The sequence below is a fragment of the Notamacropus eugenii genome, chromosome 3 (assembly GCF_028372415.1).
Source record: "Notamacropus eugenii isolate mMacEug1 chromosome 3, mMacEug1.pri_v2, whole genome shotgun sequence".
Classification (NCBI taxonomy): domain Eukaryota; kingdom Metazoa; phylum Chordata; class Mammalia; order Diprotodontia; family Macropodidae; genus Notamacropus; species Notamacropus eugenii.
The window spans coordinates 347928379-347943012 of record NC_092874.1 but is presented as its reverse complement, the minus strand read 5'-3'; the positions used below and the strand labels follow the sequence as shown (position 1 = coordinate 347943012).

At 40.2% G+C, this 14634-nt stretch overlaps 1 protein-coding gene across 1 annotated transcript in view; it reads left to right on the top strand.

The window, feature by feature from the left end:
• The first annotated feature begins 3871 nt into the window (after nt 1-3871).
• The window catches only part of PGGT1B (protein geranylgeranyltransferase type I subunit beta), a 61962-nt gene continuing 51199 nt past the window's right edge, over nt 3872-14634 (top strand). Inside the window, 3 exon segments of the mRNA XM_072597205.1 lie at nt 3872-5381; nt 5384-5552; nt 10202-10320. Coding sequence (XP_072453306.1) covers nt 5108-5381; nt 5384-5552; nt 10202-10320 — 562 coding nt within the window. The 5' untranslated portion in view covers nt 3872-5107.

Here is a 14634-nt window from a genome sequence, read left to right as displayed (position 1 = left end):
AACACTGTTAATATAAATCGTGTAGTGCTTGATTGTTAGATATTGAGGTACATGCTGGCAGCTACCTTTTTTACTGTTTTATTCAAGGAATATAATCGTGTTTATGTTGAAATTTTTATTTTGCAACAGCAAATTGAAGAGAAAAAATAGAAATTTAAACTATTGTAACATAAGCACATGAAGTAAATAAGTGGATTTTCCTCTCATACCTTCATTATGCAATATGAGAAAACTATATTTTTATGACTATTTGAAAAATTTTAATACATTTAAAATAGATGCAAGCTCATGTAATTAACAAATTTAGGAAATGCAAAGTAAGGCATTAAAATTGGGAGGCAACATAGCAGAGATAAAAGAGGGTAAATTTGGAATCAGAAGAGCTAGGTTCCCAGTTTTGCCACTTATAATCCCTATGACCCTAGGTAATTCCCTTAATGTCCCTGGGCCTCAGTTACCTCATCTATAAAATGAGAGAGCTAGACTCAATAACCTGTATTGTCTCTTCCATCTTTGAAGTGGTGACTTCCTGGATATCTTAAATGGGTGGCATTTTTATGAAATAAAGTTTTAATATCCGTTTTATGTTCATTGTTAACTATAACTGGGTCCTAGACAATGGGGGGGTCTAGTGCTTTGAGTATATACAATCTCTTCTGCTTAGTACCAATACAAGTTAATGTTCTAGAAGCCTGCTTATAAGTAGGCTTGTGTAATGGAGTGCCCTGTTGTCCACTTCAGAGCATGGGCAAGTAGTTTCTGACCATCCTCCACTTTTTGATTTAAAAAAAACAAACCAAACTTTTAATTGAAAGCTGAGTTGAAGCTGGAACATACCAAAAGCACAGACTGACAAAACAGCTTTCCTTCTTGCTGGTTAGGAGACATGAGCTTAACAGTAGAATTAATCCTAATTTTGTATGCACATTCAGCCATTTCATCATCCAATTAAAAGACTTTTCTTCACTTTGTAATAAGGGGACAGACCAGATACAGTAAGAGTCTACATGCACATACTTGCTAGGGGAGATCAGGACATTACACATTCCTGGAAACAGGCTCCCCAAGGATTCATGTGGTTTGTTTGGCACTCTGCAGATCAGACTGTGTATGGTCAAAGGTCCGGGCCCCTATTTGACCATAAGCCATTAAATTTTTAAAAAGCTTCTGTGAAAAATTATTTGAAATAGTGATTAATTATGAGCAAGGTGGCGTAGTACATAGTAAGCTGGGTTCGGAATCAAGAAGACTTCAGTTCAAATTATGCCACAAATAGTTACTAGCTGTGTTATCCTGGGCAAGTTATTTAACCTCCCTCAGGCTAAATTGGCAGCCAGGTGGCATAGTGGACAGTGTTGGGCCTGAAGTCAAGAAGACTCCACTTTGTAAGTTCAAATTTGGCTTCAGAAACTTACTGTGTGACCCTGGGTAAGTCACTTAACCCTGTTTGCCTCAGTTCCTTACCTGTCAAATGAGCTGGAGAAGGAAATGGCAAACCATTCCAGTATCTTTGCCAAGAAAATGCCAAATGGGGTCACAGAGTCAGACACAACTGAAAAACGACTCAACGAATACCCCAAACAGGCTCACTTTCTTTATTTGTAAAACGAAGAGACTGAATTTAATGGCTTTAAGGTCAATCCCAGGTCAAAAATCTATAAAATTTATCTAATGTCTGATGTAGTATTTTGTACTGTTGCTTTGTTCTTTATGGGCTTTCTTTTTAGCTATTCTAATTTTCTCTTTAAGCCTTTCTCCTTGTTGAGAATTAGTGGGTGAGAATGAGATCCTGAGTAGTAGAAGATTCTCAGATACCTTTCTCTCCTGTTTTCTCAGAGTGAGGGCATTCTCAAGTAAAGAGACTTCAAGATCTTGTTCTGTGTTCCCCGGGCAAGAAATTTTTGACGTTTGGTACTCAGTTAATGTGGAGCCAAAGCAGTAAGTCATTGTTTGGATATGCAAAGCTAACTATTGATACAAGATTCCTTTTAGAGAAAAGAATATTTGGCCTCCTACTAAATTATAATCTTTCTCTAAGTTGATAATTTCTCTCAGTTAACATTTATTAAACAGTTATACTCAGGCACTCTGAGAGAGACAAAGACAAAATCAGATTGGTCCCATTCCTTAAGAAGTTTACATTCTTAGCTACATGAGCATATGTATGAATTTATACAAAACAGATACAAATGATAGGAAGTAGTGTGGTACAGTGCAAAGAAAGCTGACTTGGAGTCACTGGACTGAGTATCAAATCCCAGCTCTGCCACTTACCGCATGTATGACCATTGGCAAATTACTTAACCTTCCTGGACCTTGGCTGATTAATCATTAAAATGAGGGGTTCAACTAGATCATATCTAAGGGCCCTTTCAGCTATAAATCTGTGATAGGATGAAGATAATAGCATCTGGGGTGACCAGGACTGGCTTCATATTGAAGGTGATCTTTGAACTGAGTCTTGAAGGAAACCAGATATTCCAAGAGGTAAATGTGAGAAGGGAGTACATTCTAGGCATGGAGAAGAACCAGTGCAAAGTTACAGAGACAGGAATGTTGTGCTGGAGCAAAGACTTATTTGTTTGAATAACAGTGCATGAAGGAGGAGAGTAATGTATACAAAGGCTGGATGGGGCCAGTCTGAAAAGAGTTTTAAGTGCCAAAGGAGTTTGTGTTTTATCTTGGAGTTAATAATTAGCATTTATATAGTCCTTTAAGGTTTGCAACGTACTTTACATATGTTATCTCATTTGATCACTAGAGAGTTACTATAGTTTACTGAGTAGTAGAAGTGGCATTTTCAGACATGTAATATGGTCATTTGACAGAAAGCTGGGGGGGGGGGGATAGTGAACCCAGAGGATGATTGGTTTTAGAAAAAAAATCTTGACAGTCTTGAGCACTGTACAGAATCTAGTATCCCATTCAAACAGATGAAGAGGCCAGATGGTTGACATCCCAGAAAATGTTGACATCTCGCCAAAGGAATCCTGCATAGGAATTTTTCTGCCTTATCAATGTTGAGCTTAGTCTCTTTGGAAAGAACAGAAAATGGTCCAGAAGTCAAAAAGAACTTGTAACGGTTTATACAGTGTACAATAAAATGCAAAATATGATCAAAGGCATTACCATGGATTTTTGGTTCAAGACAAGGTTTCACTTTCCTATCAGTATTGTTATTGAAAAGAATGGTTCACTTACTGAAATCAGAAGCTTCTTGAGCGAAGGATATATCTACCCCACATGAGACTAGGTATTGTTTGTCTCAAGCCCCAAAAGTTAATTCTGAAGGAAATGATACAGAACTTGTATAAAACTCAGCTGTTCTGATCCAAGTCAAATCAACAAGCATTTATTAAGTTCTTATCTGTGTCGAAGGGCTGAGAATACAAATGCAATCTGGGAGAAAGTCCATGCCCACTTACATTCTAATAGGAAAACAATGTATAAAAGGAAGATGGGAGTTGGGGAGCAGAATGAAAAGAGAGAAATGATAGAAAAAGACCAATTGAGACCATGATAGTAACAAATAAGGCTATTAGAAAAAATTTGGATAATATTTGTTCCTGAGAAAGATGCAGGCTGATAGTAAGCAGATACCAAAGAACAGTGTTGTGGACTTAACTCAGTCATTTGGGGACGTTATCCTTTTAAAAAAATCTGTCACCACCCTGAAAGATGGTATAATTTCATTTTAAAATGTGTTGATCTAAGCCATTGGTACAAGAAGAGGCAAGAACTCATGAGTTCTTGAAGATAAAACACAAATTCTGGGAGGTCTTTCCACTAAGTTTTGAATAAGGGACTTCTTTTTTTTAACAGACAGTCTAAGTTGAGAAAGCCTTCCTGCCAAGTTTGTCATCTGTTTGTGCACTGTAATAAAAATAATTACTGAGAAAGGATGAAATTTAAAAGTTATAAATGTAAGGACTCATACTTGGTCACGATTAACTTTGCAGGTACAAGATAGGAGAGGTTTGGTTACAGTTGTTATGAAAAGATTTAGGGATTTATATAAATTTTAAGCGCAATATGAGTGAATAGTGTGATGTGGCAACCAAAAAAGTTACTATAATCATGGCCTGTGTTAAGAGAGGCAAGACTTTGAGGATGATGAAGGTGATTGTCTCACAGTACTCTGTCCTTGTCAACCTTTGGAGCCTTGTGTTGTGTTCTGGGCACCACAGATTTAGTCAGAGTCTACAGAGAGGGCCACCAGACTGGTGAAGGGGCTTGAATATTTGTAATATGCGAATTAATTTAAAGAGCTGCAGAACAGAGAAGTGAAGCTTTAAGGGAGACAACATCTAGCTGTGGAGATGGGAACCTGAGTGCCTAAGGATAGGGGTCCCCTGGACAATTTGGAAGTTTGGGAGACAGTTGATGGTTTTATGGGGAGAAATAATTTTGTTTAAAAAACAAGTTGATTTTGAGGTAGCTGCAGGACAACTAGTTTGAAATGCATGATAATTGATGATGTGGGACTGGAATTTTGGAAGTCATCTGTAAAGAGATAATACTTAAAATCATGAAAGCTGGTAAGGTCACCAAGTCAAGAGTGTGGAGGAAAAACAGATACTTTTTCTCGAGGAATTTATATTCTGATACGAGGGGCTTCGGAGTGAGCTCAGAGGCGATAAAACAGCTGCTTCTGGAAGGAAGACAAGGACACTTGGAAGGGAGGGGGTCCCAGCGTCCAGGGATGGATGTCTCCACGCAGGAATCAGCTCAGTCTGGTGGTGTGAGGACAGTAGGTGGGGCGTCCTGTTTCCTGGCATTTGGGGGAGCTGCTGAGTTTCTCGTCTGCTGCCCTCGAGAGTGCTGGGGGTGGGGGAAGGGTAAGAAGGACCCCTCCGGACCCCAGGACGCTGGCAAACAGAGGCTAAGTGACTTTAGGAGGCGGCCACTGAGGTCTTCCTGACTCCAGCCCCGGTGCGCGTGCTTTTGTTCTGCATACCGGCGGAGTCGCCTTGGAGCGGCAACATGGGCACAGGCTGGGTGACCTTGGACCGGTCCCCTCGCCCTCGGTGCTCTGGACTGCAGGGGCAGTGACCGACTCTAGAACATGGGGGGCTGGGAGGGAAGGAGAGCCAGTTGAGCTGCTACAATGGGGGGCGACGGTGTTTCCTCTCCGAGCAGCTTCGAATACTGTAGACCTGCGAGCTGGCCCACGCAGGCCGGTCGGGGGGTGGGGACACACCGCAGAGCACGCCGGGCTCTCTGGACCGCCGCACCTCTCACTCGGTCTCCGCTCCAAGCCCCGGAGAGCGTTAAACTTCCCACACTCCAAAGGGAACCAATGAAACGCCTTCCGGGCGCTCCTCGAGTGACGACAGGCCAGCGCCAGGGGCGGGGCGTCCCTCCGAGGCGGAAAAGCTTCCGGTGAGGGGGGCGGTGCCCGATCGGAGCAAGATGGCGGCGGAGGGGGAGCGGCTGACCTTGGTGGACAGCGATGCGGAGCGGCTGGATTTCCTGCGGGACAGACACGTCCGGTTCTTTCAGCGCTGCCTCCAGGTGCTGCCCGAGCGCTATTCCTCCCTGGAAACGAGCAGGTAATCCCGGCCCGAGGGAGCCTTTCCCCGCTTGGGGCGAGCTCCGGGTCGGCTTACCCCGCGGTTCTGTTACTTTTGGCCGACGTGGCTTCAGGCCTGGGTCAGGTGCGGAGGGCTCAGGCCGCCCGGTACGTAGTTACGGGCCCAGCGTTGTGGAGGCGCGAGAGGCAGAGACAGTCTCTGCTGTCGGAGAGCCGCGCGCGGCGGGCGGACCGCGTGCGGGCCGTGTGCGGGAGGTGGGGCTTGAGGAGGCCGGGGACGGCCAGCCAATGAGGAGGCTCCGAGCCGGCCGGCGTCCCTGCCCCGCGGGCCGCGTGGACCCCGGACGTGGAGGCGCAGGGAGTCACGGGTGGTCATGGACCTCCAGGAGAGCGGCTGGCGGAGTGGGCACGGGCAGAGCCGCGTGGCGGGTGTGCCCAAGGCCGCCCGGCGGGCTCCTGGGGGAGGGCCGGCTCTCGGGGTGGTCGCGGTGTCCGAGGAAGATGACGTCTCCATTTTGAGCCTGGGTGACTTGTTAGTAACGGAAGTTAGGAAGAGGGCTTGGGGCGAGGCAGATCGGTGAGGAGATGATGACTTGTTTTGGAGCTAATCAGTTTAAGATGTCTAAAAACAACTGGAGATGTGAAACTGGAGGACCCCAGAGAGGGTAACACTAACGTAGATCTGAGAGTCACTCGCGTGCACCAAGTGAAACAGTGTAGCCGAAGAGAGGGCACCAAGTGAAACAGTGTAGCCGAAGAGAGGGCACCAAGTGAAACAGTGTAGCCGAAGAGAGGGCACCAAGTGAAACAGTGTAGCCGAGGAGAGGGCACCAAGTGAAACAGTGTAGCCGAGGAGAGGGGCACCAGATAAAATAGACAAACCCTGAAGTGCCTGCTTCCTGGACACTTCCTTCTTCGTAGATAAAAAGACGCAAACGTACAAAATGTAAATATACAAAATAAGTGCCAGTTGTTTGGGGAAAGCACTCTTTGGCCAAGCCCTTATGCCATTGGTTACCTCATTTGGTTCTCACTACCGTGGGAAGTAAATGCTGTTAGGAACCCCATTTTATAGATAAGAAAACTGTGGCTCAGTGAGGGTAAGTGACTTGCCTGGGGTCGCACGACAAAGAAGTGTCTTGGACAGAATTTGAGTTTAGGTCTTTATGACTCCACATCTGATGTATCCACAGTCTCACCTCATGCCATCATGTTGTAAAGAGACCTAGATACAGTGGCTTGTGTTTAATCCTAGAGGTGATGAGAAATCACCGCACTTTATTGAGCAGTGACGGGATCAGACTTGGGTTTTAGGAAGATTACTTTGTTGCCTTTGTGGTCATGTTGTGGCTTGGTGAGATGGGGTTAGGTTTACAGCTTACAGTAGGCAGAGACTGCTGTGCTGTGGGAGACTTGGGGGAAGGGACAGTTTGATACCGAAACTGGAGAGAGAATTGAAATGACTGCCTTTGCTACAGTGAACGCCCCGGTGCAGTTAGGTCATGCGGATGTCCAGTGGGTCCAGCCGGCCGGATTTCAGGACTTCACCTCCGTTCATCAACACGAGTAGGAGCAGGTGTAGCAAGTTGTGAGAGTGATCCAGGACTGGGGTTTGCCAGAGCATGAGCAGTATAGGACATTTGAGAGCAGAAAAGGGACATTAATTTGGACAGATTCACTACAAGAGTGGAGAGAGGGCAGCCCGAGCAGTGGTGATGGCATGGAAAAGAACTGATTAGTGGGAGCACTGGAGGCTGCTGTGGAGAGGAAGTCTAGGGTAAGAAGAAAGGGATAATAGATGGTGTGATAGAAGGTTGTGATCAGTGTTCTTGATTAAGGAAACGCAACACTCTTGGCTTACTTATATTACAGACTCCTTGAGGAAAGGGATTGTCTTTTACTTGTTTTTGGAACTGCAGGACTTCCACACAGTACTTGGCACAGAGTAGGTGCTTAATAAATATTTATTGATTGATGAAGCAAGGTCAAGAGTATGATCACCTCAGTGTGTATCTGAGGTCTAGTGGAGGAGTAAATAGATCATGATAGTTGAGAAGCCCATGATTAATTTTAAAGGAATTATGAGGTGCTTAAGGTACATTGTTAACCTTTGTAAGTTGACCAGAGAGCAGCCAAGCCCTATCCTAAGCACTCTCAGATGCCACTGGTCCAAGAAGAGATCTTACTTAGTGTAGCAGTCTTGATGATCCCTGTGTTTTTGTTCGTACACATGAAAAGACTTTTCTGAGAGACTCTTGCTAGGGAGAGCCCCAGACTAAACTTGGATGATCTCTCATTTTCCTGTTTTCATGGTGTGTGATTTTTGTCAAGTTAGTTCTCTATACCTTTTTTTTTCAGTTTGACAAGTGATATTATTCTGCCCCCTTAGTAAGTACTTAGGGAGGATTAATCAAATAAGTTACTAAAAAAGGAAATTATCAAAATGTAGATTGGTTATTGTTAACTTTTTTCCTGCTTCCACTAATAATGTGAGATCTCTTATATTAATATGAATTCATTTTGATTTCCTTTTCTGCTAATACCGTAAATGTGTTGGTTAATTAAAATATCATGTAATACAATTTAAGTGGTAAAAATATAACTATTGAAATAATAGTATTGACCTGAGTTTCTTCTCCTCTGTTAATGGTTGAGAGATCTGTAAGTTGCATTTTTTATTTTACTGTAGTATTATTATTATATTTTGTTGTTTTTGTATTCTGATAATGGGAAGAAAATATAAACCTTGTAGAGCATCTAATTGCTCCTACCCTTCATTGTTTTATTCCTCTTGTGGCTAAAATTTCCTGGATATCATAAATAGTTATTAGGACATAATGACCGTATGACCAGCTATTCAGACTATAATTGCAGTTCATTTAGGAAGATATTTTTAGCATTTATATTAATATGCTAGATGAGATCGACTATTAATTGAAATATAAGAGGTATGGAGTAAGGTGTAAAAACACTCCAATTTACTAAATTGAGTATATATCTTTTAAGAGCTGGTTTTTGAACCATAATCATCACTTTTGCTAGTTGCTGTTTTTTCTTGCTGTTAATCATGAATCAGCATTTTATCATTGCCTGGAAAGAGAATCATTTGAATAAAGTAATACTTTGATGAAGTTTAGACTGTGGATTAGAGTGGAGTTGGAGTGGATGTAATATTATCATACACAGCTGTTTGTTAACGTACTTCTTTTCAAAGGATTATGTTGCTACAGAAAGTAAATGTATTTTACCTTTTCAACTTGTAGACCTTATTCTCCTTGTATTTTGACTCATCTATCACAGTCTTGACTGAGAATCTGGAATGAATATAGCCTTTTCTTCTTGTGAAAGTAGAGACAGGTGCTAGTCCTGAAACTGACCAGAGCAAGTAATTCCTAAAACTTGAGAATAGTTTCCCACAAAAATAAATTTTTATACTTTCCTGTTTTCAACTATTTCTCTTTTTTTGAAGGGTAAGGATCTTTGTTAGTGACTGTAGAGCAAAAAATACTGGTTTTAGTGAATGATTATTATGCTGCCCTAACCTGTATTAACTCTGACTTTTGCTTCCTTCTTTCCTATTTTTTTTTTTAATCATCTCCTGACACACACACTACCTGTGTGGTCCAGGGCAAGTCACTTAACCCAGGGCTTCAGTTTCCTTACCTGTGTAATGAAGGGGTTAGACTAGATGATCTTTGAAATCCCTTCCATTTCTAAATCTATGGTGGCATGATCTATTTTTTAAAATTGTCAACCAAAATGTTACATAATGTTTACCTAAATATGTATTAGCTTTCTGTATTTTAGATGAAGGAACCTTAAATCCCCTAGCCAAACCTTTAATTTTAAAATGAGGAAAACTAGGCTCTTGAAAGATGGTATCAGAAAAATGTGTATAAGCAAGTAGAAATTTTTCTGTTAAAGTTAAATGCATAGAAATGCATAAAATTCTGAAATGAAGCTCTAGTTTTATAGCAAATAATATTGTATATTAATTTTATTTGTGGTGGGAGATGAAGTTAGCTGTGTTAAGGCATGTACAAAAAAAGACAACTGTTTGTAATACTGGTTGACTGTTGAATTTGGGGAAATATTTTTAATCTGTTCTGAGACTGCTCATATCTGATGAATCTGAGTTTTTTCAAAGTCCTCAAGTGTTTCTGTTCATAGCTCCAGATCATTTTATGATAAGTTGTAGTCTATGATGTGTAATTTATACTATATAAATACATTTTACAGGAAGATACTTTATTGGTATGTTATATGAACACCAAAAGTAACTTATTCTTACTAATTTTTACTTTAAGAAGTAAAATATTTCCATATAAGAGTGTTCTTGGCTGATTGGACAGAAATTGAGTTGTTCTGTATACTTTATAACTTCTTATTAAGTATTACAATTTTTCTCTTTTATTAGACTTATTTTTCAACTGTATTTTTTAACTCATGTTTTACTCTCAGGTGCCCACTCCCCATTTTTCCCTCATGCCCCCTCCATGTTTTATTCATCAGATGATTCACAGGAAAAGCAACTATTTTTATTGGATTAAACAGAATTGAAGTTAAAGTTATTGCAAATTAGAATGAGTTCATCTTTGTCTATGATCATAGGAGTTCGATGGTTTGATAGTTACGGTGGAATTTTGCCCTTTTCCCTGCACATTCTAGGTTGACAATTGCATTTTTTGCACTCTCTGGGCTGGATATGTTGGATTCATTAGATGTGGTGAACAAAGATGATATCATAGAATGGATTTACTCTCTGCAGGTTCTTCCCACAGAAGACAGTGAGTGAGTTTTTAGCATCTTTATTTTTTATATAATTTATTTAATATTGAGTTCTTTTGGCTCTTGGACCTAGTCTGTCGTTTTGCAACTCTTCTTAAATTTCATAGTCGTTTTTTTTTGTCATTTTGCTAATTTTCCTTGAAATATACTAACCTGAAAGTGACTGTATGTATATTCTACTTACTTAACTAATTACCATGATTATTGCTTTTATAAGGTAAAAACTCTTCATTTAATGTGGTTTTATAAAATGTATAAAATATTCTTTAATTAGCCTCTTTCTGTATGCAAAGTATGCTATCTCCTAAGCATATTAGGAGGTACAAAAACTCCTCTGGGATTTTAACTAAATCTGGAAACAAAGTGCTATTCTTATGTAAGATGGGAGTAAAAGTCCTATTTGAATGAAAGATGTTATTACTTCTTCCCTTGAGGTTTTGAGTGATGAGAATTTAGTTCATTGGCATTTGAACCACAGGCCAGCGCTATGCCTAGCTCTTCCAAGATAAATTGAGGTGATCTGTCCCTCCCACCTTTGAGATCTGCTTGGTAACACTGTACTCCTCGTAGAATACCTGCAAGGGGTACACACTTTGCAGACAGCTGGCCTAGTAAGATATGATGAGGCTGTTGATGCCATTTCATTTTCCCAGGGACTGGCTTTTGGGATCCTGTCTGTGACGTTCAGTTTTCAGTCTTCACTTTGGACTGTGCAGCATCCTGGTCAGTAAGAAGGTTGTCACGGCTTCTCAATCTATGCTTTGAGATATTTTAGCTTTTTTATTAGTCACATCTTTGCTTATTGGCATGGTCCCTTGGCGTATGGCCTTAGTAAAACTTATTTGCACGTGTAAAATGGGACTTCATCAGAAATATCGCCAAGCAAGCAGGAGCTTTACATATATGTATTTCTTTTACTGGGAATTGGGAGTGAGGATAGCAAGGTAAGAGTGTTATGAGTAAATGGAGGTTTTGTTTCTGTGGTTGCATTGGCTATGGCAAAACTTCCTTAAACTTCAGGGTAGAATGGCGTGTTAAAATAGCAAATGTTTATAGGAATCCTAAGGTAGTTTCTTGGACAGGAGTGTTCACTTACAATTATAGGTGAGCTATTTAAACCTGTTATGACTGTGGGCCAGTTTAATAGCTGTTTTTCAAGTTTTTGTTGACCATCCCAACACACCTAGTTGAAATATTTTTGTATGATCATGTGATCACAGAATCTCACAGTTGAAAGGAACCTCAGAGGTTATATAATTAACTTATCCATACAGGGATTGGTTCTACAACATACCCCATAAGTAGTCATCCAACCTAGCTTTGCTTGATGGGAAAACATTGTTGGAGTTGTAGAATAGGCACACTAATATACTTTGCTGTAGCTATGAATTGGTTTAGCCATTCTGGAAAAATATTTTGAAACACAACCGAAAAGCACTTAACTAAATGTAGCCTTTAATCTTGTAACATATTAAGCACATGTCCCAAGGAGGTCAAGGGCAGGGGTAAGGACCCATACGTACAAGAATATGTATAGCAGCACTTTATGTAGTAGCAGAAACCTGGAAACAAAATAGGCGCATGTCGGTTGTACAAATTGTAGTATGGGATTATAATGGACTAGCATGGCACCATAAAATGTGACCAGTATGACATTCAGAGAAAACTAGAAAGACTTGTACAAACTGATATCCACCAAAATGAGCAGATCCAGGAGAACAGTTTGTGTGATAACAGTAACAATATAATGAGGAAAATTACTGAAAGACATCAGAAACTCTGATTAAAGTGGATAGTAAATTTCAGTAAATCAGTGTTGCAACATACCTCCTGCCTCTTGAGAAAGTGGTAATAGACTCTTAAGAGATGCCTGATAAAATATGCTTTCTCTGACATGAACAATATGTTGTATTATAAATATTGCTGTACTACTAACATTTGTTAAAGGACTTCTACTTAGGAAGTTTGGGTGTGGGCTAGCTTAGTGGACAGTGATAAAATTGATATTTTGTGTGTGTGTGTGTGTGGATATATATGTATGTGTGTGTATGTGTAGCTACACATACACACACATATATATATGTATGCTTTAGTGCACGGAAGAAAAATATAGAAAGGGGCACAAATAGAATAATACTTTTGCTGTCTTGTTAAATTATATAAATTAACACATGTATATAATTAAGAAAGTAGTAAAAATCTTCATATATTCACTTAGATACTTAAAGGACAGCTGAATAAAACAGATGTCTATGGTTTTAAACAAGCCCCCCCCCCCCTTTTTCTCTATGTTGAAATGTTTGTGTAGGATGATTAAGTTCATAATAAAAAAGAATTTTTTTTAAAAAATCACTCACTGAAATGCCTTTTTCAAACCTTTCCATCCTCCTCAAGTTTCCAATGACTCTCTGTCTCCCAAACCTCTTAGCTGAGAACCTTGCCACATATTTTGCTGAAAATTTTGAAGCTGCTTGCTGAGAGCTCCCTTTTCTTCATCTCACATGTATCCCTAATCTGATACATCACAAACACTTAATAAATGTGTATTGATTGACATGACATGACTCAGATGCCTTCTTTCACTCTCTCCTCCACCTCTTTCTTAGATGATAATGTAACTATTTCTTTGTCAAGGCTCACCCCTATGCCATTTCAGCCTGTCTTCTCCAGAGGATTGTCCTCTTTGTCATCCCCAGTCTCTCACAGATCTAAAGTCTTTCTCTATTTGTTGCTTCCTTATTGCCTACAAACATGCCTATGGAGGCAGCTGGTGACACAGTGAAAGTAGCTAGGTGATCCTAGGGTAAGGAAGTCTTGAGTTCAATTCCAGCCTTAGACACTTACTAGTTCTGTTTGCCTCAGTTTCCTCAACTGTAAATTGGTGATAATAGCATCTATCTCCCAAGATAAAATCTCAAAATTTTATGGATCAAGTGAAATTATATGTAATATAAACATATATAAATATATATAATTTATTATGTATACATCTATATATTAAAAGGTACTTATAATATAGTACTTGGAACATCATAAATGCTCTATAAATACTTATTCTTTCCCTTCCCATGTGTCTCCCATCCTCAAAAATCCCTCACTTAATCTGTCCATCCTACTCATTCCATATACTTCCTTCAGAAAGATATACATAATTGGGACCTCCACATAGTTTTCTCCCTCTTCTCTGCTGTCTTCCAGTCTCATCATGCACTAGAAAGTGCTCTCTAGAGTTACAAACAATGATTTCTTAAATGCCATATCTAATTATATTTTCCCAGTCTTCATCCTTCTTGGGTTCTCTGCAGCTTTTGCATTCTCTTCTCCTTCATACTCACTTTTCTCTAGGCTATTGAGACTCTCTTCTCTCCTACTTCTCCTCCTACCTGTCTGCTCTTTTCAGTCTCTTTTGCTGGATGGATGTCCTACAGGGTTATGTTCAGGACCCTCTTCCTCTGTATTATTTCATTTAGCAATCTCATTAGGTCCCATGGATTTATCTCTTTACTGGTGATTCCTATATCTACTTATTGCTACAACTGCCTATTAGACTTGAACTGGATGACCCAATAGACATCTTGAACACAGCATGTCCAAAACCGAACTCATTATTCACCCTCATCTTCCTCTCTTTATAATGTTCCTATTACTGATGAGAGCCCACCATCCTACATCCTCAACTTCTTACTCTTTTTCTAATCCCCCCCATTCAGTCATTTGCCAAGTCCTGTCATTTTTATCCTCATAAATTATTTCTTGTATATGTTCCCTTTTCTCCTGACACTGCTGCCCTCATGCAAGCCCTCATTACCTCCCACCTGTCCTATTGCAGCACACTTCTGATTGGTCTCCCTCTTTAAATCTCTTCCCTGCAGTTCATCCTCCACTCATCTGCCAAATTGATTTTCTTATAAGTCTGACCATGTCACACCACCCCCATTTAATAAACTCTAATGGGTCCCTTCACTCTCAGGATCAAATATAAATTCCTGTGGCATTCAAAACACTTCATCATTTCATAATCTGGTCCTTCCTTTTCTTTCTAAGAAGAGAAAACTTCATTCCTGTTGCTCCTATTCTGACAGAGACTTCCTTGCCATCCCCATCTCTTTACTGCGGGCATTTTTTTTATCACAGGCTTCTCTATCTTCTTTTAAGTCCTAACCACAATCTCACCTTCTATGAGAAGCCTTTCCGAAGTCTCCTTTACGCTACTGCTTGGCTCTATTAATTACTTCCAATTTGTTCTTTAAATATCTTGTGTTGTTTGCATAGTATTTTCTCCTATTAGACTATGACCTTGAAAGCTTGGACTG